Genomic DNA, 23,343 nt, shown 5'->3' with positions numbered 1-23,343 from the left:
TTACTGAGAGGAGGCCGGGACCTGCCACTGTGTGAGGACACACTCTTCTCCTCAGCCTACAGACCACTGAGATGAGCCCCTCAACAGCCCAAGTAAAGTTGCTCCAGGCCACAAGTCACTAAAGATGTGCCAGTCAAAGGGACAGGTGGCACCCTAGAAGGGCACTCTGCATGCACTGGAATTACTGAAGGACTTGTGGATGATGGGAGTTTCCCTCTACTCAGACCTCAACAATTCAGAGGGCAGCAGACCCCCAGGAATGATCCCCTGAACCACCCTGCTTGCTGTGCCAATGGTGAGACTCTGGCCTGTGGGTTGCCCTGGGCTCTGGGGTGAACCCCTCTGTGTGTACCCTGATGGACTCCCCTGCCAGGCTTCAGGGGACGCTGTTCCTGTGCAGAGTGCTGTGGGGCTCAGGGGCCCGCACATAGAGATCACCAGAGACCTCCAAATCCATATGTACACTGACAACTCTGGGCACCACGATGGAAGACGAGGGTCCACAAAGTGTTCTCTAAACTGCAGAAAAGGGCTCCCTCCCACCCATCTGTGGGATACAAGATGGTTTGGAAAAGAAAATCCAGCTAATGGCCTGTGAGACCGGTGCTGTTCCCGGCCCCTCCCTTCACCTCTTCCAGCTCAGCTCCCTCTTCCCCCTCAGGCTCTCTCCTTCTCACTTCATCTATGTTTCTGTTCCACTGCCCTCTCTTCAGGGCCCCTGTCTGTGTTCACTCTATATGAACTAGTTCTCCATTTCCTTTCTTGTTATGATAAAAGGTAACCCGGTCTGTACCATATTAAGCATATTATTTACTTGTCTCTTGTCTTCTCAACTAGAGTGTGAGCTCCAGGCCTGGTGTTCTGCCTGACCTGTTTGCTTCTGCATCATTACTTCATGCCCCAAACACAGTGCCTAGCCCAGAGAGGCACTCCAGAGCCACTCGCTGAATAAATAAATGACTAAGATAGGCCAGGTTAAAAAGCCATGGGTTTGGCTCCTTTTCCTGCCCCTTACTCTTCAGAGAAAAACACATACGCACTCATTAACTTGGGGCAGAGTGTACCATTAACCACCAGCCCATAAGGCTGCTCTCACCACTCCCCAAAAGCCCCGGCCATGGCCAGTGTCTGGTCCCAGGAGACACTTCCTCTTGATTTTTTGGTGAAGGCTGCAGATATGCAAGTGAGCTGCCATATCATGATTTTATTTTCTTTATGAATTGGGGAAGACAGCCCACTAGAGGTGAGTGACTCAGCGAAAACCCCAGACTGCAGATGCACAGTGTCCCTACCTGGGGGCACCAGCTGCACGAAGAGGAGAACGCTGCCGCCCAGGAAGAGGGCTGTGGCCATGGAATAGCGTCGGGGCATGTGCTGCAGCAGCAGCCAGGCCAGCACATACGCGGGGACTTCAACCACTGCCGAAAGGAAGCAGTTCACATAGATGTCCCCATGCAAGTTCGGAGTGTCGAGGGAGAGCCCAAAATAGCCCACTGATATGGTCATCCTGAAACAGAGTGCAGGGAGAAGCTGGAGAAGCAGCAACCACGTGCCTCCCAACCGGAACAACTTTTAAAATACAATTATTGCAGGAAATTCAAAACTATCCTTACCAGGAGGAGAGCAGACTTAACCCCAAGTCTTCTTAGAACAGAAAATAATATCCTCCCATCCCCATGCTAACTCTGAGCCAGAGCAGTATCAGGACATTTCAAACAGAAAGTGTCCCAGCAGAAAGGCGTATAGAGTTCAGATAGATTTACTTTCTTAAAAAACAACAAAACAAAACAAAACACCAAAAACCCAGTAACACCCTCTAACCTGCCTTTTGGTTTTAAAACCCCTAAGCTGAAGTACCTACAAAAGCTACTTCCCTACCCTCTAACCCTCCCCAAATCTAGCAACTGCAGAAGGAGGGAGGGAGTGAGCACAGAGGACGGTATGGAGTGGGGTGTGACAGGACTGGAGGGATCAGATAAAAGGAGGAACAATCATTAGGTCAAATACTGGGAGAAAGACTCCCCAGCAGACCTTTTTTCTGTAGCAACCAGCCAGGATGAGGTTGGATAGAGGAAGCAGACCCCAACCCCACTGTACTCGTGGAGAAGGGGAGGGGCCCCCAGTGGTGGGGCCACATCACCTCTCATCTGCATGCTTCCTGGCATCCCAGGCCCGGACCCCATCTCTAGCAGGCACTCTCTCTACTGATGATAAGCACTTTTTGGCAAACCAGACCTTTATGGATTAGAGGTTTTTAACTCATCTGTACGTTGAAACCACAGTTGGTGCCATCTGGGGAAAGTGAATGTCCAGGAGTCCCTGGGGAATCCAGGGCTGGAGGAGCACCTGGGTGAACCACAGAACAGATGACTCATCGCAGGTTTGCCAGTCTGCTGGGCAGGCTGAATGCTGGTCCCGGCTGAGGCCAACGCAAGAGTGGTGCACTACCCTGAGGGATCCTGGGCCATTCCTTAGAAATGGGTGACTCACAGTAACCCCCTCAGTGAGCCAAAGAGCTGGCTGCCCCAAAGCTAGATGACTCTAGTAATAAGGACTCGGAGATGAAGTCTGCCTTTTTCACCCAGCAGGCTCAGGTATTCTCCTAGAATCCCAAAGATTCTAGCAAATGCTAGAATTCTTGAGCAAATGCTACTGAGGCACTAGGCTGTGTACCCTCTCTCTGGTAACTCACAAAAGCCCTCCTGACACACTTGGCGAAATGTCTCCTTAGAAGGAGCCACGGCCCTGCCTCCAGGACAGTCTCTGAACATCCCAGAGGGAAGATGTCCTGCTTCCACATTTCCAGACAGTACTCAGCAGTCTCTGTAATGGAAAGGACATAATGTGAAGTTTCACTTAGATCCTTCTTAAAGGATCTTCAGTCACTGTCTAAAGCACAAGGGACAGAAACAAACTAGGCCCCACAGTGACCAAGGATCTGTCTCATGACCTGGAAGGACTCCCTGAAGACTCCACAGCTTCCCAAAAATCCAACAGATTTCATACTCCTTTTCTGAGATTCCATCAAGCTCAGAATTATGATATGCCCCCTTCTCTCATTGCATGGCAGCTCCTTCCCACTTTTGATGACACAGATCTTCAATTTCGGTCTGAGATACATTTGCCAATGAGAGGCCTGGCAGCCGCTGCCAGATGCTTTGTCTGGAAGCTTCAGGTAGGTCTCACTTACGCACCACAGGATTATGGACATGACAGTGACCATTCGGATATTCCGGGTTCGAAGCAGATCCAGGATGCTGTGGGACTGCTGCTTCTCAGAACTCAGGTCTTGCAGCTGCAGGAACCATATGACAAGGGCATGGGAGGGAGAGGCTGGAGACTCAGGGATCCAATAATAAACCCAAAACCCTAGCACCTTAGCTTTCTGCGTCTCTGAGTTGGCCAGGGTTTTATGTTTCTTTGAAAAGAAGAGTAAGTTCGGTGAGTGCACCTTGAGATGCGGAAGGCTTCCCCAGGCCCTGTCAATGACCCATTAGTGAACGAGAATAAGGAGAAAAAGTGGTGACCAGCCCCTCAGCAGAGGCAGCCAAGGCAGAGGCCCAAGCCTCTTGGCCCTACCTCCGGCCTCCATCAGTGACCACATTCCAGGGAGGCCTCTGAGCATTCCTTCCCAAGGCTGGCTCCCTGCCTTCTGGGTCAGAGAAAGAAAATGGCTATGTAGTTTATTGATCTGATATTTTAAAAGAATTAATGTTTTGAGTCCTCATACCATGTAGTTACCGGTCTATTTCCAAGGAAAAAAATTTCAGATAGAAAAACAGGAAAATTGACCTCAGCTTCACCCAGAGTTACTTCCTATGAAATTTGGCACAGCCACAAACATTAATAAACCACATGTCTAAACACACTGATGTTGCTTTCTTAAGCAAACCCAGCTTTGGAGTTTGTTTTTCTCGAGTTAGCAGTTCAACAAAAGGTCAACTTCTGACTTAATGGATCCCCTGAAATAGCCTCATTTCCTCAACAATGCCAGTGGGGTTCTGGGTTCCCCCAGACAGAACCCCCAATGAAAAGCCACCAAGGCTCCCACACTTAAAAGCCCTCCCTGTCACCTCCTCCTACCCTGATGTCTGAGCTTCGAGCCCCTTCCAGAACATGCTGAGTGGGAGCTGGTGTTGGGCTAGCACTTAACTGTGAGGCCCAAGCCAGCAGCTTCTCTGATGCCCATGGTAGCTGGTCTCCCTCTCCTGAGCCCTGGGTCTGCATCCTGAGTCCCAAGCGTCTCTCACGTTCCTTCTGAACACACTTGAGTACGACCGCTGGTGGCTGTTCTCACAGCCGGTCCCTTATCTTCCCATCAGATCAGAGACACATTCCAGAAGCCCATCAGCCTGCAATTACAACTTCTAACCTCTTGTGGTAGTCATAAGACTAAGAAAAACTGCCTGCTGCAGAGGGTGGAGGGAGAGGGAACAGGAAGGAGAATCAAGACCCAGGAATCAGGCAGAGCCAGGAAATTACTCATGGTGCATGAGAACAAGGTTTGCAAGAGGGGTGGGGTAGGGGGAAGGGGCCGATATCAAGGACCTGGCTCCAAGAGGATATGCAGCAACTAAGGACTGGTGTGTGGAAGGAGACCAAACATTTCTAACTACAAACCTACTTCTGCTTCATATTTTATGTACTATATTTCTTTTAAAATGAGAAACTGTAAGGCATAAGAAGCAATGATTTCCCACAATGCCAACTTCATCAAAGGCCTATTACTCAAAGTGTTACTTAATGGTTTGACTATATGATTGCCCAGAGAAGAATTACAGAGTACGACGACTTAGAACCCACGGGAAAGGTGAAGAGATTTAGACAGCTGGTGCCTTCTCCCCAACTTGTGAATTTTAACAGGGCCTGCTTGGGGGCCGCTGGGGCTCAGGCAGGGAGAGGGCTGGGCTCCTGCATGGTGTTTCCCTAAAATCATGGTCACCGAGACCCTCTCACCAGCTCCCTTGCAGGGCTTACCTCACTTGACTCGAAGATAGTTGAGGGTGCAACAATCCCGTTCATTTTGGCAGCCTTGCGGATGATCACCTCTGCCTCTTTAAGTCGTCCCTGAGAGATGAGCCATCGGGGGGACTCAGGGATGAACCTGGAAGTACAAGGAGCCATCTTGCTGAGACCATCCTGCCCAACAGACCAGGTGGAACATATGTGGAGGCGGGAAAACGGGCTTTTAGAACCAGACATGCGTTTGGGGAATGTCTGCTGTTTCCAGACCAAGCAGGGATGGTTCACACCGTACCCACTAATGATCTAAAGAGTAAGCTTCTGAGTATCCTGGAGTGCATAAAATTTAGAGGGGCCTGCTCCTCTTCAGGCTGGCCACCTCCATTTCTGAAGAGCGGTGGTGCCACCTGCTGGACAGTGAGGAGACAGGCACAAGATGGGCTCCGGAAGCCGGGCTTCTGTGGTGGGTGCAGGCTGGCCCAGCCCCTTGCCCCACTGTACTCTCCGGCTTGGCTCCAGCATCCACAGAAGCTTCTGCACTGACCTCTTCGCCTATAGTTTTTCCTCACTCCCCATACTGGATCCACCCAAGTGACTTGTCAGACCCCCCTACATAAGTTTATCAAAGAACCTGGGACTTTGAGACTTTGTGGATCTTATTTCCTATGTCATTCGATGGCCCCTGCCCTTTGGTCATGACCAGGACCCATGCTATGCTCTATGTTCTCTTCCATTATGCTCTGAAATGCTCTCAGCTCTGAGGGGTGCCGTGATCTCAACAACCCCACCTACAAGGTGCGATTCCCACCTCAGCCTCTCTGCTGTGTTCCCTCTCTGGGTAAGGAGGGCCTCCTCTCTGCTGGCCTAACACCTCTATCTTGGAGGCCCATATGGAGTCTGGCTTCCTCTGTGTGGCCACCCTGAGGACTCTCACTTCCAGTGCTCTCCCTCTTCTTCCAGCACCTGCACTGTGAGGCCTCAGGAACATAAGCCAGAACTAGGGCCTAGGCTTCCTGAAGGTCATGCGAGACCCCATCACCTCCCAGCTGCTACTTCTTCTTCTCCCTGCACTTCGATCAGCACAGCACAGGACTGAGAACAAGTCTGTTGATGTCTGGGGATTTCGTCCTGTTTTCTTTTTGGCTCTTTTGAGTATGGAGAAAGCATTCTGAAATGACTTAAAAAGAATTGCTACTTCCGGTCTCTGGGAGCCTTAATAGGGATTTGTGGCTTGCTGCTGCCCCCTAGTGAATGCCGGACAGAAGACATCTGCTGGTGGGCACCACTGGGCACAGGCGACACTCACCACCAGAGAGCCGCACACAGCACCCCAGGCATCGTCAGTGCCAGCAGCAACATCCGCCAGTCTCTGATGAAGTAGGCAAACAGGGGCAGCATCATGTAGCCAAATGCATAAAATATGCACACTCCTAATGTGGAGAAGATAATACGAACCGACTTGCCAAGAATTTCTGTTCCTGTGCGAAACAAGGGAGGAAGCATGTTAGTCCTTTCATTTAGGTCATTTCCTTATTCATCTTCTCTTGTATAATTCTCAACATACAGGAAAGAGAGCAGCCACGCCCTAGGGAGGGATGGGATTCTGAACCTGCTGCAGTTTGACCACCTGCTGGGGTGCCCCCACCCCCACTGCCACCGTGACCTCTTAGGCTTCCCAGGAACAGTTCTGCCTTGCAAATTTCATCACTTCCCCACGCCATGTGCTAAAGATGCCACGTGAGGCCTCAACGTGTAATCCTCACATGAGGAAGAATTTATGAAAGGGGAAGTCATCATGAAGGACACACATGCGGATTCAAGGAAGTATTTCTTTTTTTTTAAAAGCCTGTTCTACTGAATGTGAAGAGAAAGAAACAATCCTTTCAACATACAACCCAAGGAATCCAAAGATCAATAAACTAGAGTTAGATTCCTCCAGAGAGTGAGACTGGTGACTCTTCAGTGAGAACAAGCCAAAGCTCCACAGTATGTACTCGGGCTTAAAACTCTGAAGGTCTTGAAACTCAAGTGGATTCACATCAATTCGTTCTTGTCAGTCAGTTTCTCTGGACACAATGCTATGCAGAAGAGGCAGCCTTCTTTCTTGGCGGGCCTGCCATTCGTGGCCCTTGCTCCTCATATCATGTCTCTTATCTTTCCTCAGCAACCTCAGATCTGGGAAGGTCCCATTTTTCCACAGATGATCTTGGGTGAATTCTAGTAAAATGGCTATGTAATACTAAGGGGACCAAGGTGCACATCTCCAAGACCGGAAAAGATCTGGAACTCAGCATTCAGGCTGTTGTGCTCCTGAGGACTCAAGACTGGGCAAACTGAGTTCACCACACAGCGCTGGTTGGTGTTGCTAGAGACCACTTCCCTTTGAGGGGCACGACAGCTGTCTCTAGAGAGTGGGTGGTGGAGTGACAGTGAAACACAGGATCAAGTACTCCACTCCAACTTGATGGTCATACCCAGGACAAATGCTGCCACGTAGTTGGAGATCTGGCCCATGCCCACAAAGACAAATAGCACAGCAAACATCTCAAAGTTCTTTGAGAAGATCTGCAGGAAGCTGAAGCCCGTCTGCATGCCCATGGTCACAAAGAGCACGTTCTTCCGACCAAACCTGGAGAGGAAAAGACAGTAACAGAGATCCAGCTGGGAGAAGGCAGCAGAAGTGGGCCCACCAAGAGGGACTTTCCCCAGAGCCATTCAGGGAGGAGTCACAGATGAGGCTGCCAGGGTACAGGGCACGGACAGTCCCCGTCTCTGGTCCCAGGGCTCTTACTCACCCCTCTCCCCCAAGCACCAGGACTGCCCTCAAGGCAGTGCCAGAATTATGATAATGATTGCAAGAAATCAAAATGCATTCACTACGCTTAAATCCATACATTCATATGGCTTTTTTTTTTTTTTAAAAGAACTGATTTACTTTGGAGGATGATAGAGAAACAAGTCATTTTAAATGAAGACTGGCAAACAGGGGGAAAGAAACACTTGTCCTGAAATTACTATAAAGTATATGAATAGGAACCAATAACAGATGAGAGAAATATCATTTTATAAAAGTATTCCAACTATTAAATGAAAAAGAAACGATAAAATTAGAGTATCACCATTCCTCAACAAATGGGCATTATGATGGGGCATTGTGTTTCATTAACAACTAACAGTCTTTTCCTGAAGAAATAACTGAATTAGCGTGATTCCTAGTCTCACTCAAGGGTATGAGCCTGGATCTGATGATCCAGTCTCCAGATCCACCACCAATCTGCAGAAAACGCCAAGAAAGGAGGAGTGTGCTGAGCTGCACATGAAAGTGCAATCAGCAAAATGCAGGCTGGAAATTTCTATAGTGGAACAGCCCTGAGTGCAAAAGATAAAACATCTGGCAAAGAAAAGGATGGAGGGAGAATCCCTTAATCAATCCTGCAAAAACTTATCAAAAATTTTTAAGTGGACAAGACTAAACTTGTGTTTAAGGATACACATCTGGCTGATAAAGCTGCAAAACCCCCCCAAGGAAGGGATTACTGTAATAGCCACGCTGGTGGTTACTTATGGGGGGGGGGCGGTGGTTCCTGGGATGGGACAGGTGCATGGGAGGTTCTCTGACGGTCAGCCAGGTCCTATTTCTTGACTTGATGGTAGTTACAAGGTTATTTACCTGGAATAATTCATCAACCCACACATTTTTTTCTGCATGGTTTTCTGTATCTGTGTTCATTAAAAAAAATTTTTTTTAAATGTTGGTTTTTTGTGGGTTTGATCTGTTTTAAAAACAGTGTCATAGTTAGGGAGGAACAAGTCAACGTCCTTCATTCAACCTAGCAGGTTCCACCTGACTCTGGCCAGACACCCATTTTCATTCAAAGAATATATATTTGAACCTCAATTATATACTAGGTGCTAGGGACACAGGTGAATTATAAAACACAGACCAAAACTCTTGTTTCTACCCTCAAGGGGCTTGTGGCCTACAGGTGGTAAGACAGACAGGAATCATAGTCTCATCAAACAACTCATACTATGGAACATGCAATTACACAATGACACAAGTATGCTGAAGGGCCAGCACCCAGGTTCACGAGAGACACAACCAAGGACCATACCCTGGCCTGGGAATAGGGGCTGGGGATGTGGGGATTCAGAGAAGTTCTCCCTGATGACAGGACACTGAGATGAGGCCCAAAGAAGAAGTTATTATTGATGAGGGGGAGTAGACGATAGGGACCAAGCTTTTGATGATATTCACTGTATAGTGGAGGGGACCAACATTACATATGATTAACACCTCTTACTTACCAATTTCTGATGGGTGCTATGAAGAAAAGGCACAAGGAAGCAGGGTAATATAAACTGGGGACCCTGAGTTAGGCTTGATGGTCAAGGAAGGTCATGGGGGTGATTGGGGAATGTTGAGAAGAGCACACACAGGTGTGGCTGGAGGGGGGCACAAAGACATGAGCAGACAGCAGCTGGTGGGCCTGGCATCAGCTGTTCAACAGAAGACCACAGGGGTTGGCTGGGGACTATGCTGCAAAACCCTTACTGCAACGTGAAAGAGTCTGGCACTTCTCTCCACTGAAGCGGGTTTTTTGGTTGTTTTTTTGTGCTACTGGCATCTAGCAGGTAGAGGCCAGAGATATTCTAAACATCCTAAAATGCCCAGGATAGTGTCCCAACACACAGAATTCTCTGGCTCAAAATGTCAATAGTGCCAAGGTTGAGAAACCCTGTCTAGAAGGAGACTAAGTCCCCCTGCATGATTCTATAACAAGAGCATGAAACACGACAACCAAGGGAAGGTCCCATCCTACAGGGAGACAGGTGTGACCTCTACCCATGGCTTCCCCTCCCATGGGCTCCCTGGGATGGATGGTAGGGAAGAGAAAGACCCAGTGAATCCTTACATAGCACCAGTCCTCAGCAACCAGTCTGGGGTTGGGCTCAGATTTAAAGTTTGTCAACAAGACGTCGTCCACGAACGTGCTTACAAAAACAGTAAGCATTAGTCTACCTCTTCCCAGGGCTGTGCCCCTCTTGTAATTCATGCACACAAAAGTAACTCAAAAAGGTCAGATTCAGGGGCGCCTGGGTGGCTCAGAGGGTTAAGCCTCTGCCTTCGGCTCGGGTCATGATCTCAGGGTCCTGGGATCGAGCCCCGCATCGAGCCCCGCATCGGGCTCTCTGCTCAGCGGTGAGCCTGTTTCCTCCCCACCCCTGCCAGCCTCTCTGCCTACTTGTAATCTCTGTCTGTCAAATAAATAAATAAATAAAATCTTTAAAAAACAAAACAAAACGTGGTGACCACCCAGGATTATTTTCATTGCTCTTGAATTTCAGGCTTACTGATCTTTGCCCTAAAGGTAAAGTGTGGCTATCCCAGACAAGTTGAGGCATGAATCTACTGCTCTGAGGTCATTTGTTTGGCCTAAGGTTTTGAGCCAGCTTACTTAGAAGTAATGAGATCAGAAACTGTCTATCCCAGAGTCTGGCATCTTCCATGGGGATGTCGCCGTTTGTAGGGTGATGCTGGGAGCTGAAGGGAGGGCCCCAGTCAGAAGAGCCACACTTTTAGCTACTTCATCTACTCGACTTAGATGCCCTTAAAAGAAGTCTGCTGATGAGATTCTAGAGGGTTTGTAAAACACTGTACTTGCCCTTCAGAGGACTAAGGTGGTCCTCAACACACTCACTAGTTTTGCTTCTACTGTTTCCAATGCTCCTTCCTCTCTCCACTCCTTTATAGCTGCCTGATTTCTATTCCTCTTTCCACTCCCAGGGCATGCTTCACCTTCTCAGGGCAGCCTCTCCGGGCCTCCTCCATCAGACCCTCTCTTAGCATCCTGTACTTCTCTGTATCATTTACACCATGAAGGACAAGTATACCCCTCAATTAATTGTTTAATACATTCTGCCTTGCTAGAAGGCAAGTTCTAGAAGAGCATGGCCCGAGAACAGGAGGTCAAGACTCTTTAGGCCCAAATCCTAGCTCTGCCACCTGCTGGTTTTGGGACTGTGCAAGTCATTTAACTCCATTGGGTTTCATTTTCCCCACCTGTAAAATGAGAGTAATAATAATTCCTACTTCAAAGGGTTATGATGGGATTATTTGCTTTTCTTTCTTTTAAATTTGTATAGTGCTTCTAAGAGTTGCTGGCACATATTAGGTGCTGTGCGTTTGTTAGATAAATATAAATAATCAACTGATACTTGCTGCTAGATTAAGGATCTCAGGAAGCAAAGATCTTTCCCCTGAAAGGGCACATGGCTCAGGCCTCTCTAGAATTGTCAATAAGTGGTCGTGGCCTACTTGACTCTTTAATGCTCACTGGAGATTGCAAGAATTTGTCCCTTTTCTAATGGCTAGATGACACTTGGGAAACATAAATCTAGTGAGAAATGCACATATTTCTCACAAGGAATGAATTCTCAGGTAAAGACAACAATCTATAGAGGTAAACATGCTGGGATATCACCTAAGTTTGTGCTCTGGGATAATATAACTTTGCTCTTAAAGTAGGATGACATTCTCATCCTGAACTTCTCTATTAGAACCCAACCAGCTAGGAGGATGCTGGGACTCCACTGGATGAGCCAGGACGGCCAAGGACCTTAGTGAAGGCTACTCTTCTTGCCGTGGGCTTCTCCAATAGCCCCTGAAGCCCTGGGGTAGAAAGATACCACATAATGGACCCCTCTGAGAACTTCAGGGAAACTGTGGACCTTTCTCCAGGAAAAATGTTCATATACAATCTCTAAAATTTTGCACATGATTTCAAGAGTAGATGAACTCCTTAAGCCGTAAATGGAATTTGAGGTAAAAGCCTTGGAATTATATAAATAACCTGCTTATGGGTCAAAACAGTACATGTCCTGGGGCGCCTGGGTGGCTCAGCGGGTAAAAGCCTCTGCCTTCAGCTCAAGTCTTGATCCCAGGATCCTGGGATCGAGCCCCGCATCGGGCTCTCTGCTCAGCAGGGAGCCTGCTTCCTCCTCTCTCTCTCTCTGCCTGCCTCTCTGCCTACTTGTGATCTCTGTCTGTCAAATAAATAAAATCTAAAAACAACAACAAAAAACCAAAAACACAAAACAGTACATGTCCTGCTTGCTGTCAAGTAGGTGCTAAAAGCTATAAGCTAAGGGGCATCAGCCCTGTGAGCACGAGTTCTGCCTATTACAGCACTACTGGCCAGTGAGCTCTCCTCTCATCACACAGAGAGAATGACAGTCTGGGGAATACAGAGGTGGCCATTCACGGGACGCCTTAGGATCGTCAACAAAGTTCACCTGCATGTGTATGTGGTGTCTACCTCTCCCATGCTCGGAGACATGAAAGAGTCACCTAGGGAAGGCCAGCCAGGCTGGTACAAGCAGTGAATCATGGCATATTTCCTGGTCTACTTGATTATGTACACACTTAGCTCAGATTGTTCTGCTCAGGAAGAATGAGGGAGAAGAGGTTGTTGGCTCTCTTTGCTTGGCATGGAGTCTATACTACAGACAGAGCTTCCTCTCCTTTTATAAAACACAGTGCCCTGGGCTGAGAGAACACCACCATCTGAAGTCAAGGGCCAGGCACATACATGCTCCTCGTCTGGTGCCGTGGTCCCTGCAGCTGCAGCAGACAGACACCCACCTTACCTGTCTGAGAGCTGCCCCGAAATGAAGGAGCCCACCAGCACACCCACGAAAAACAAGGAGGCTGTGAGCGGGGCCTTCCAGTCGTCCTCACACACCAGGTTCCACTGTAAGGGGAGTAAAGAGATGTATCACTCACTTCTTTTGTTAAATGTTTTACATTTATGGCCCCTTGGAAAATGAAATGAGAATATCCTCTACCCCTGCAGGCTCTGTTTGCATTACTGCACCAGTACCTGAGCTCTTGCAGGCAGGCAAAGGCTTCTGTGGGCAGCAAAGCAGAGAAGCTCCTCCCTCACATGGAGAGTGGGCCCCCTCCCACCCTGATTTTCATAGTTTTCATCTCCATTGTTTTGCTACTAATTAGAGGAGGAAGGGGAGGGAGGGAGCAAGTACAGTGCTCATCTGTCAACCCAGGAGAAGGTGAGGCCTTTCATGGTTGCTTCTGAGAACCTGGAATGGGGGGAGGCGGGGAGCCCAGGGCTGTGGATGGGGCAGGGTACCCTTTCAGTGGGCTTCAGGTCATGGACTGGAATGGCACAGGAGTGGTTCTACAGCGGGGCTCTGGGGCTATAAGAGTCCAAGCACCCAGCAAGGGACTAGGACCAGAGGGCCTGGGACACACCACCCGGATCTGTTCTTGCAATTCTGTTCAGGTGCCGCTCTGAGCCAATAAGCCCTGGGACACTCAGGTGATATTTACAGCTGGGATCCCTCACGCTGCGCCCACAACACTAGGCCCAGTTACAGCCAAGAGCTCTGACCTGGGAGTCAAGAAACTGGGTTTAGCTTCCACTCCCCTGTTTATTGGTTATCGAATGTCAGACAAGATGTCCCCCGCCCGACCATTTTGCCTTTTTCCCCCGAGTATGAAATAGGGATCGGGGCATGAAGAGACTGCACTGCTCGAGTTTCCCAGCTCATAATGGGCAGTTCCATCTACAGTTCCCACGAAAAGAGGCCTGCAGGCAGAGGGAAGCAGCTGAACATTCAGACGCTGGGTCGCCCCAGCCTAACAAGGAGCCGAAAAAAGGGAAAAGCCAAAACAAGAACGTTGGTGATTCCCAGAAAAATGTTTCCCAGAGCAGAGAGATGGTGCTCAGTAATCACCAAGAACGCTGCCCTCCAGAGAATTCAGACCCTGGCCCGCCTGGTGCCAGGCTGCTGGACTTCACTCGGTGCAGCCTGCTGGCTCCCCAGTCACAGAGGCAAGGGGCAGGTACAGCTTCCAAGAGAGCATTTCTTCCAGACCAGGGACAGAGGGAAAAACAAGTCTGCTTCCCTGCTGGGAAGTGTGTGCACAAAGCCTCTGGGCACCTCAGAGGGGTAGGAAGCAGTCCCCAGGGTGGACACAAAGAACCCCTGCAGCTAATGGTAAGGATCACTTAGCCACACAGCCGGCTCTTCACTCTGGAATAAACGTTGGGTGGGCTGAGATCTCAAGGAAGAGGCAGAGATCTCAAACTCAAATCTAAAGAAAATTCAGATTAGCAGGAGTCAAAAGTATTGGAGCACCAATACCTGAGTGCTCAGTATATAGCGGCCTCCCACCTCTGCAACCTCGGGGGTGCTAGCACCCAGACACCAACAGCCTTCTAGAAGGGTGAGTGCTCCTGGGGCAGCCCCCATACAGACATGGCTGCTACAGTCAGGATGGGCTGGACGCCTGCGTGGCTCAGGCAGTGAAGCGGCTGCCTTGGGCTCAGGTCATAATCCCAGGGGCCTGGGATGGAGCCTCGCATCCGGCTCCCTGCTCAGTGGCAGGAAGCCTGCTTCTCCCTCTGCCTGCCGCTCCCCCTGCTTGTGCGTTCTCTTTCTCTGACAAATGAATAAATGAAATCATAACTAAATAAATACAGTTGGGATGGGAGCGGCCAGGGAGTCAGATCTGGGGGACATGGTGTTGGTGTACTGGCATCCGGGTGTAAGGTAGGGTGTTAGGCAGAGCTCCAGGGGCCAGATTACAGCTACCGCTGCTCCTATGACGGGATCCATTCCCAGCCGGCACACATTAACTTTTGTAGCAACAGAGATGAAAAACTGCAGAAAGGGTCAGGAGCTGCTTCTCATCAGGACTCTCACAAGGGCTGGAGGCTCATATAGCTGAGCCAGACTACAAACCCACAGGGTCTTCTACAGCCCCCTCCCCTGACAATGTGAGGTCCCCCAGGACGGGCTGGTAGGGAATTCTGGGCTGACAAGGCCAGGTGCTACCCCAAACCAGGTCAGACTATACTCTGCAGCAGATAAGGCATCTTGGGGTAGGTTCCCAAGCATCTCTCCAGGGCCCGTAGCCTCATCCCTGTCACTGGGTCCAGCCTGTTCTTGCTCTGGGCAAACATGTAACCCCCTGGAGTAACTGGTCCCTCCACCCACCACCGACAATTTTTTTTTTGTTTGTTTGTTTATTCTTAAGGCAGGGAGGGGCAGAGGGAGAGGGAAAGAGTGAATCGTAAGCAGGCTCCTTGCCAGTGGAGCCCAATGTGGAGCCCAGTGTGGGGCTCAATCTCACAACCCTGAGATCATGACCTGAGCAGAAATCAAGAGTCGGATGCTTAACCAACCAGTGCCACCCAGGCACCCCCACCACTGATGATTCTTAACAATCCTCGGGACCTGGTTTTGGGCCCTCCAAAAGCCAAGATGAGTTAACACTTCCTGCCCACTGGCCACAGGGAGCCTATGGGTAGGGCCAGGAGAGATAACAGGTCTCAAAATATGAACACAAGGGCACGCACAGACCAGATCCTACCCGGCCAAGCCCATTCACTTACCTGTCAACCACCTAATGAATTGCAGTGGAGCTAGGACTTGGCTTGCACCCTCCTTAGGTGGGTAGGATGAGAAGCCCACGCAGTCCAAGCTATGCACCCAAGGCTTGTTGCGTTTGCAAAGGAATCTAGCATTCCTCTACGGAGGTCCTGGCTCCCCAGTTGGGACTAAAGCAGCTACAGACTAGCTCACTGATGCTTCCACTTGCTGTGTGGGATGGGCTGGACTGGGTGATGATAACAAGTCTCAGAATTAGAACTAAATGTGTGGGTTTAGGATTCAGGTCATGAGTCTAGCACTGGGACCCCTCAGCTGGGTGAGCTGTGAGAGTGGGCACAACCTGCAAAAAATCTGAGAGCCACTCTGGCAAGAGGCCTAGACTCGCCATCCTTCCTAGTCAGAAATGTGCCTCTCTAGTGGTGATGATTTCATGGATCTCTCTCTCAAATATTTTCTTTCTTTTTTTTTTTTTTTAAAGATTTTATTTATTCATTTTACAGACAGAGATCACAAGTAGGCAGAGAGGCAGGCAGAGAGAGAGAGGAGGAAGCAGGCTCCCTGGTGAGCAGAGAGCCCGATGTGGGGCTCGATCCCAGGACCCTGGGAACATGACCCGAGCCGAAGGCAGCGGCTTTAACCCACTGAGCCACCCAGGCGCCCCATCTCTCTCAAATATTTTCAAATTGTACACTTTACTTATGTGCCACTTATGTCGGTTACACTTCAATAAAGCTGTTAACACAATTTTACGAAGAGAGGGAATTATGTCTCTTGTACACACCACATAATTAGAACTCCTTCTCAGTTATGAGATATACAGAGATGATGCAGTCCCTGAGAACTAAATGTTCTTACTTGTGAATTGGCTGGAAGAGAAATAAGATAGGGTCTGTGCCCAGAGGGCACAAGCTCTTTGCTGAGATGTACCCGACCTAAGCGCATCAATGGTCAAACACCCTGCTAAGCACCTGTAACTGAATGCCATGTATTCCTACCACATTTTGTCCTGCCTCTTGCTGCAGTTAAAGGCAGATCCTTGCCCCAAGGTTGTCAGGGCAAGGAGACAAAGAATTTGCTGCTATATCCTCTATAATGCCTGGCAGTGCCCTGCAGAGGAAAGGCTGTTTGGTACATAGGTGAGTGAGGGAAGGGATGAAAAAGAGGGCTGTTAACTTTCAACACCAAAGGGCTTAGACATTAGGCTTGGCTGCTCAAAACCCAGATGAACCCTGAACTTCAATCTCTAGAATAGATTTTATTTATTTATTTTTTTGCTCCTTCAACCTCTTCTGTGTCACCTCTAAGAACTTTGACCCAGGGTGTTGGTTCTCAGCTAGCTAGACTAGAGCTACATCTGACCATTCATGGTCAGATGTGTCTGTTATGACTCTGTGTGCACAGGGGTCCCAGGGACCTGCAAGTGACATTTCTGTCTTGCCCTGAGCTCCAAAGGCAAGGCTAAGATCTGCATTTCCTTTAAATGAGACAGTCAGCAAAGACTTAACAGTGGGGCACACATTCCAGGTATTTCCGCAAGGAGTCAGCCCAGCCCTGCCTCCCAGGTTGATGTGGCTTTTCCTTCAGGAGGGCTTGTAATAATAGCTGGGGCTCTCCTATCTTCCAAGATTATCCGTACATGAGATAAGACCGACAGAAAAGACAGTCCAGAGAAAGAGGCTTTTCAGGACAAGGAGTAAGTAAGACTATTGCTATGGGCTGGGGGAGGAGGCTTCAGGGAAGTACAGAAAGGACAGAAGAAAAGGGACACAGACAACTGCCAGGTCTTAGATGAAGGGACCCTAACTCATGGGTGCCAGAAGAACTCTAAGTTTTTAAAAGAATCTTTCTGGCTACAAGATGGGCTAGGGAGACACCTAAAAGCAGGCAGCCCAGGCAGCCTGAGAAATCACCCAGGTTTCAGAGCAGGGGGCAGTCCTGGGCCAAGAAGCACTCAGGGATTGGAGCAGCCCTGCCAGGTGGAATGGCTGATTCTCTAAGTACTCCATGCATGAATGACGGGCCGGGGAAGGGGCCAGCCTAGAAGCACGACCACCAAACTATTCCCAAAACATTCCCTTTCACCTCACAGTGTCACCTCTTCTCCACCAATCCCAATAACTTGTGCAGATCCATAGAGGGGCAAGCCACAGTTTGAGGGCTGGGCAATTATATTTTCTTTTAAAATATTTCAGTCAATGCTTTTTGACCAGCCCCAAGTTTCCCTTCTATGAAATAAACTGTCCTTTCCTTCTTTAGCTCTTAAACTGTAGACAATTTTTCTTAAATTTCTCACTAACACATTCAACAAAAATTTCCCTGGGTATTCCTGTCTGTATCCAGCATGATGTCAGGGAGATGCCAAGATGTAAAACTACCACAGAGTTTAGTACTACACATATATACTTAAACAAATTAAAAAAAAAATCAAACAGAAGACCTACAGTTTTCATCTTCTGTTGAAAAACAAAGAAGAGGGCGCCTGGGTGGCTCAGTGGGTTGAGCCGCTGCCTTCGGCTCAGGTCATGATCTCAGGGTCCTGGGATCGAGTCCCGCATCGGGCTCTCTGCTCAGCAGGGAGCCTGCTTCCCTTCCCCTCTCTCTGGCTGCCTCTCTGTCTACTTGTGATCTCTCTCTCTGTCAAATAAATAAATAAAATCTTAAAAAAAAAAAGAAAAACAAAGAAGAATTTAATACCAATGTATTTATAAACACCTCTACTTGTGATCTGGGGCAGAGGGCAGGCTTGAAACATTTAGCACACACAGGACTAGCTGCAGTGATCAGCAAGTCAGTTCTGGGTTGAAAGAAAATCAGAATGTTAATGCAGTAATTTCCAAGGGTGGCTGTTTACCTGGGAGGAACAGGCAGCCTCGGACTTAAAGAGTCAGGCATTCCAGCATCCCAAAACAAAAGGCTAAGTAATGTATTAACCTTGCCTTCCTGCAAAGGCTGACAACCTATAAGTAGGTAAAAGGGCACACAGCTCTTATGAAACTGCTAAGACAGCTAAATAAATAGGCGAAATACAAAAAAGGAAAGACTGACATTAGCAGCAAAGTAGCCGCTGCTCAAGGACCCTTCCATTAGAGCTGACCTCTGGGAGCTCAGTAGTGCCAACACCAGCCTCAGCCCAAGACAGAATAGGAGCGGTGAAGCAAGAACAAATGAGTAGAGTAAGCTGCGGGAACCTAAAAGACAGAGTAAAATCCAAAAACATGGCAGCAGCTTCTTCTGACTTCAATGCCTTCCCCTTCCATGGGCAGCCAGAAGCAAAATTTGTAGGGACTCCTGTGTTGCGAAGTATGACTTCTTGGAGGCCTCTGCCAGCAACCTGAGGGACAGCCTCTGTTTCCACAACCCTCATTGGCTTCCAGGAGTGTGAGAAACTTGCTTGTGAGGCATAACAAAGCCTCAGGACACTGGAATGATGTCACTAGCTGAGAGATCCCAGTGGGACTCAGATCACACTCCCACTACATATTTGGGGGAGTTAAGGAGGCACAGATGCTGAGGACATCAAATGTCGAAACATACTGACATAGAGAGAGCGAGCGCACATGTGCAAGCGTGTATATGCACACATGTGTCTCGGAGCAGTGATCAGGTTCCCCTGAAGGGTGACACCCCCAGAAGAAACATAAGAGGGGGCCTCACAACCCCTGTAAGACCTTTGAGTCTCCCGGAGGGTTTGAGGCCATACCAGGACCTGTGCACCCTCCTCATTAGCCCTTTCCCTGTGAATCCTGCCCTCCTTCTAGGTTGTTGCCTACTGTTTCCGTCTTGGCATCTGAAGAGCTGAACACCCCAGACTCAAGAGAGGCTGCCACTTCCAGGAAGCTTTCCCAGTCTGTGAATCTCTGATCCTGAACTCAGAGAAACTGCTGTCTGTTGAGGACTCTTTGCACTGTTCTGCTAGCTCACTTCTGCTGAGACTCCACAGAGTTAGAGTTCCAGCATCTGGGTAAGACGCAAAACACATGTACACCAGCCATACATGTAGTCTAATGGCTGCAGGGTCACCAGAGGACAGACAAAGCCACCCAAAAAGGAAAATTCAAGGGGTTGGGGAATGAGAATTTCCCACCCCCCACACACAATTCCTACCAAAAAACTGTATGCTTTAAGTCAATCTAACCAACGACACTACCTTCAAATACTCCAAAAGACCCCAGACCAACAAGTCACCCCAAATGGATCTTCAGATGCATAAAATTCTGATAACTAATCCAAAGCACAAGGTAAACAATTCCTGATAGGGTATGACCAGACTATCATTTTCGGGTGAGGGTGGGTGAGGAAAGTAACTGGAGAAGGGAGGCCGTGACAATTTTATATACATGCTTCTTTTAGCTTTAAAAGTTCTTCAAGAAAGAAGAGGGGTGTTTTTCTCTCTCTCTCTGAACGAATGCCAAAAGACCAGAGGAAAAACTGTGACAGCCCGTGGCCCAAGCTCTGGCTCTGCTCCATTCAACACTCCCACCTTCATCTAGAAAAAGTCTTTGATTATTCAGGGTCTTAGAGTATCTACCAGGGGCTACCATGGCCTTCTTGGCTCCCTCTTCGAGGTGGCCATCAAGACTGGTGGCCAGCAGGACACCCGTGCTATGAGGGGCACGGTCTGGTTAGAAGTCACTTCGCTAAGTGGTGCCTAGAGGATGACCACTTGGAGGTGTGTAACGTGTTGGGGGGCAGAAGGACAGCATCCAGAACGCACCATGTGGGGTGGAGTGCGAAGGTCCTCCCCACGTTCCGGTCCCCGGCCTCGGCGCGAGGACTGATACTCACCTCGGTCACGATGGTGGACAGGTAGATGTCCTGGCTGAACTCCCAGCCATCCACGCAGCTCTCCTGCTCCAGCTGCTCCAGGTCCACATCGCGCCCCGGCTCCAGCCCGAGCGCCGAGAAGTTGGCGATCGCCGCCAGCCCGTAGCGCCGGCAGCTGTGAGGCACCTCGCGGCCGTCCAGCAGCCGGAGCGGGATACTGTGGTTGCGCCACGCGCGGCTCAGGTTCGCGGTGTCCGGCACCCGGCAGCGGTGCTCCGGAGCGGCGGCCAGGAACACGACAGACATTCCATTGAAGCCGTTGGGGATAATGCTGGCGCTGAGCAGGAAGAAGATGAGGCGCTGGAAGGGCCCCCACTCGCCCAGGAAGGTGGTCACCTCGTCGTAGTCCCGCATGCCGCCGGCAGCGGCCCGCGGTGCGCTGCCCGGGGTCGAAGGACGCGGCGCCACTCGGGGCGGGGACAGAGGCGGGCATGCGCGTGCGCGTGCGCGCGCGCGCCGGGCCTTCGGTACGAGACCGAACGCAGGACCAGCCGAAAGACCGCTCTCCTTTAGATCCGGCTGAGGAGCTCCCGCGGCCCCAGACACCCGCCTTACATAGAGCTGAAGGCCGGGGCGGGCTCTGAGACTGGGCTATGCGGCTCGGACGGGAGGGCGGGGCTGGGGCTGTGCGTGACGGTGGAGGGGCGGGCCCGGGCCGCCGCGCGGACTTGGGTCTCGTGCTGGGCAGCGACCGAAGGGATCTGGCTGGATGTGGCCTATCCCCGCCAGCTCGCAGGCCAGGTAACCCTGGCTTGGCAAAGGAAGGCAGTAAGGGTCGAAGCCCCGGCGTCCGAGGCCCAGGTCGCTGGCCCAGCACCGAGCCAGAGGAGGGATGTGTAGATGAACAGGGTGCGAGGCTCAAGTATTAAAAATACTGCCTCCTCCACCCCCGCCAACTTTTTACTGAGGGACTGTGACTAGCCCAGAGTCTTCACTGCCAGGTAGCTGCCCTTGACACCGCCCATCCGTGTGAGAGTGGCAGGGCTTATTTTGAAACCGGAACCGTTAAGTACCCTGATCGGGAGGCTGGAAGCATTGCCTTTTAATTCTAATCCAAATGCCCTTTCTATACTTTGGTCTGCGACATATCCCCTTCGTTGGCCTTTAACTTGTTAAAACAAATGTAAAAATTTAACTTCGAGCATATTGTCGATCCCAGTCTAGGATTAAATGTTCAGATTAGGCATTTCTGCACAGTTAACTCAGTCGGTAGAACAAAAACAAAACAAAAAACCAGATAATTCTAAAGCCTCACTGATAGAACACATTTGTAATTTAATTTTTCTAGTAGTCATATTAAAAAAGTTACCAGATTTAGCAAATAAAAATATAAAAATACAAAAACCCAGTTAAAATGTGAATTTCAGTTAAACAAGGAATAATTTCATAATATTAATATATGAGCAGAGACATAGGAAATTCAGATGTAACTGGGTGTTCTGTATTTTTATCTGGCAACCTTGCATATTAAAAGTAAACAGGAATGGATGAAATAAATGTTAAGATACTTAATCCAGTATATCCAACCTTACCATTTCATCATGTAATCAATATAGAAGTTATGAGATAGTTTACAGTCTTACATCCTTTTTATTTCCACTAATCTTAGAATCCACCTTGTATTTTACAGCACATTTCAGTTTGTATTAACCACATTTTAAGTGCTCTGTAGCCACATGTAACTTTAGTGGCTATTTAGTGGCCATTATTGGACAACACTATTCTAAAGCCTTTAAGAATGAGGGCTGTAAATTTAGAATTGCAGCATATTCCTTTTTGTAATTACAGTGGCTTAGTGATGGAGAACTAAATGTACATTTTTAAATGTGATCTATTAGATAAACACTAGTTAATAGTGATTATATTCTAAATTGAAAATAAAAATAAAGAAGAGCAAGCCAGCACGTTTTATGCAGGGAAATATAAAAATTTCCTTAAAGCATAATAGAATTTTTAAAAAATGAAGATTAAAATGTTAACACAGGTATTAGTCATTTTGTTTATACTTACTGTTCAATATTCCTGCCCTCAGAAGATGGCTGACTTTGGCTTCAGAAATACACTTAATCCTTTCTGACATCTTATCTCAAGTAACAGTCCTTTTCTGGACCTAACAAAAAAGGAAAACCAAGCATCTTGAAAATAAACTTGTTTCTTGTATCAATTCTCAAAATTGTTTCAATATTTCAAAATAAACGAAAGTTTCTATGAGAAGAATGCTGACTTGTGTCCAGACCAAACAATGTGAAAAAGTCTTACTTTAAGAAACATCAGTTGATGGGGTGCCTGGGTGGCTCAGTGGTTAAGCCTCTGCCTTCAGCTCAGGTCATGGTCTCAGGGTCCTAGGATTGAGCCCTGCATCGGGCTCTCTGCTCAGCAGGGAGCCTCCCTTCCTCTCTCTCTCTCTGCCTACTTGTGATCTCTGTCTGTCAAATAAATAAATAAAATCTTAAAAGAAAAAAAAAGAAACATCAGTTGAAAAAAAAAAGAAAAAAGAAACATCAGTTGGACATCAGAAAACACTCCTGAAGGGGTCTGAAAACAATTCAATAGGTTATGGGAGAAGTTGCAGATATTAAGAAAAGAAACCTTTTGCCAAAACCCGCTTGTCACAGCACAAAGCGAAGGAGCATCTTCCAGTTCTAGGTGGGGCCATGATTACCATCTGAATGTTATTATTATTGAAATTGATTCTTTTTTTTTTAATTTAATTTTATTATTATTACTTTTTTATGTGACAGACAGAGAGATCACAAGTAGGCGGAGAGGCAGGCAGAGAGGTAGGCAGAGAGAGAGAGGGGAAAGCAGGCTCCCGGCTGAGCAGCGAGCCCGATGTGGGGCTCGATCCCAGGACCCTGAGATCATGACCTGAGCCGAAGGCAGAGGCCTTAACCCACTGAGCCACCCAGGCGCCCCGAAATTGATTCTTTTAAAAGAGAGTTTGAACTTAGACTCTGAGAGAATCAGTTACTTAAGGCCTTCTGAGTTTAGGATGTTCCCATTTTATAAATAATATAAAGTAAAACTGATTTACATGGCAGATAGTAGATTCAAGGTTAGAACCCTAATTTAAATGGATTAAAGTGCAGACACAGCAACTGTTCTCCAAGATGACACCCAGTGATCCCTGTCTACTGA

The 23,343-nt window shown here is 48.6% G+C and overlaps 1 protein-coding gene across 3 annotated transcripts in view; it reads right to left on the bottom strand.

The window, feature by feature from the left end:
- Nucleotides 1-20,782, bottom strand: part of LOC125099753 (solute carrier family 22 member 5) — a 32,553-nt gene extending 11,771 nt beyond the window's left edge. For 2 of the 3 annotated variants that reach the window (XM_047729130.1, XM_047729129.1), the window contains exons 1-7: nt 20,167-20,782; nt 12,613-12,716; nt 7,437-7,591; nt 6,269-6,440; nt 4,978-5,104; nt 3,195-3,295; nt 1,293-1,507 (exon numbers count right to left, since the gene is read on the bottom strand). In XM_047729130.1, coding sequence (XP_047585086.1) covers nt 1,293-1,507; nt 3,195-3,295; nt 4,978-5,104; nt 6,269-6,440; nt 7,437-7,591; nt 12,613-12,716; nt 20,167-20,559 — 1,267 coding nt within the window. In that variant the 5' untranslated portion in view covers nt 20,560-20,782. The remainder of the gene's footprint in view (nt 1-1,292; nt 1,508-3,194; nt 3,296-4,977; nt 5,105-6,268; nt 6,441-7,436; nt 7,592-12,612; nt 12,717-20,166) is intronic. The other variant, XM_047729127.1, reaches the window with a different exon arrangement.
- Nucleotides 20,783-23,343: the final 2,561 nt, after the last annotated feature.

The sequence above is a fragment of the Lutra lutra genome, chromosome 5 (assembly GCF_902655055.1).
Source record: "Lutra lutra chromosome 5, mLutLut1.2, whole genome shotgun sequence".
NCBI lineage: Eukaryota > Metazoa > Chordata > Mammalia > Carnivora > Mustelidae > Lutra > Lutra lutra.
The sequence above is the reverse complement of the archived record's forward strand: the minus strand, read 5'-3'. Positions and strand labels throughout refer to the sequence as shown.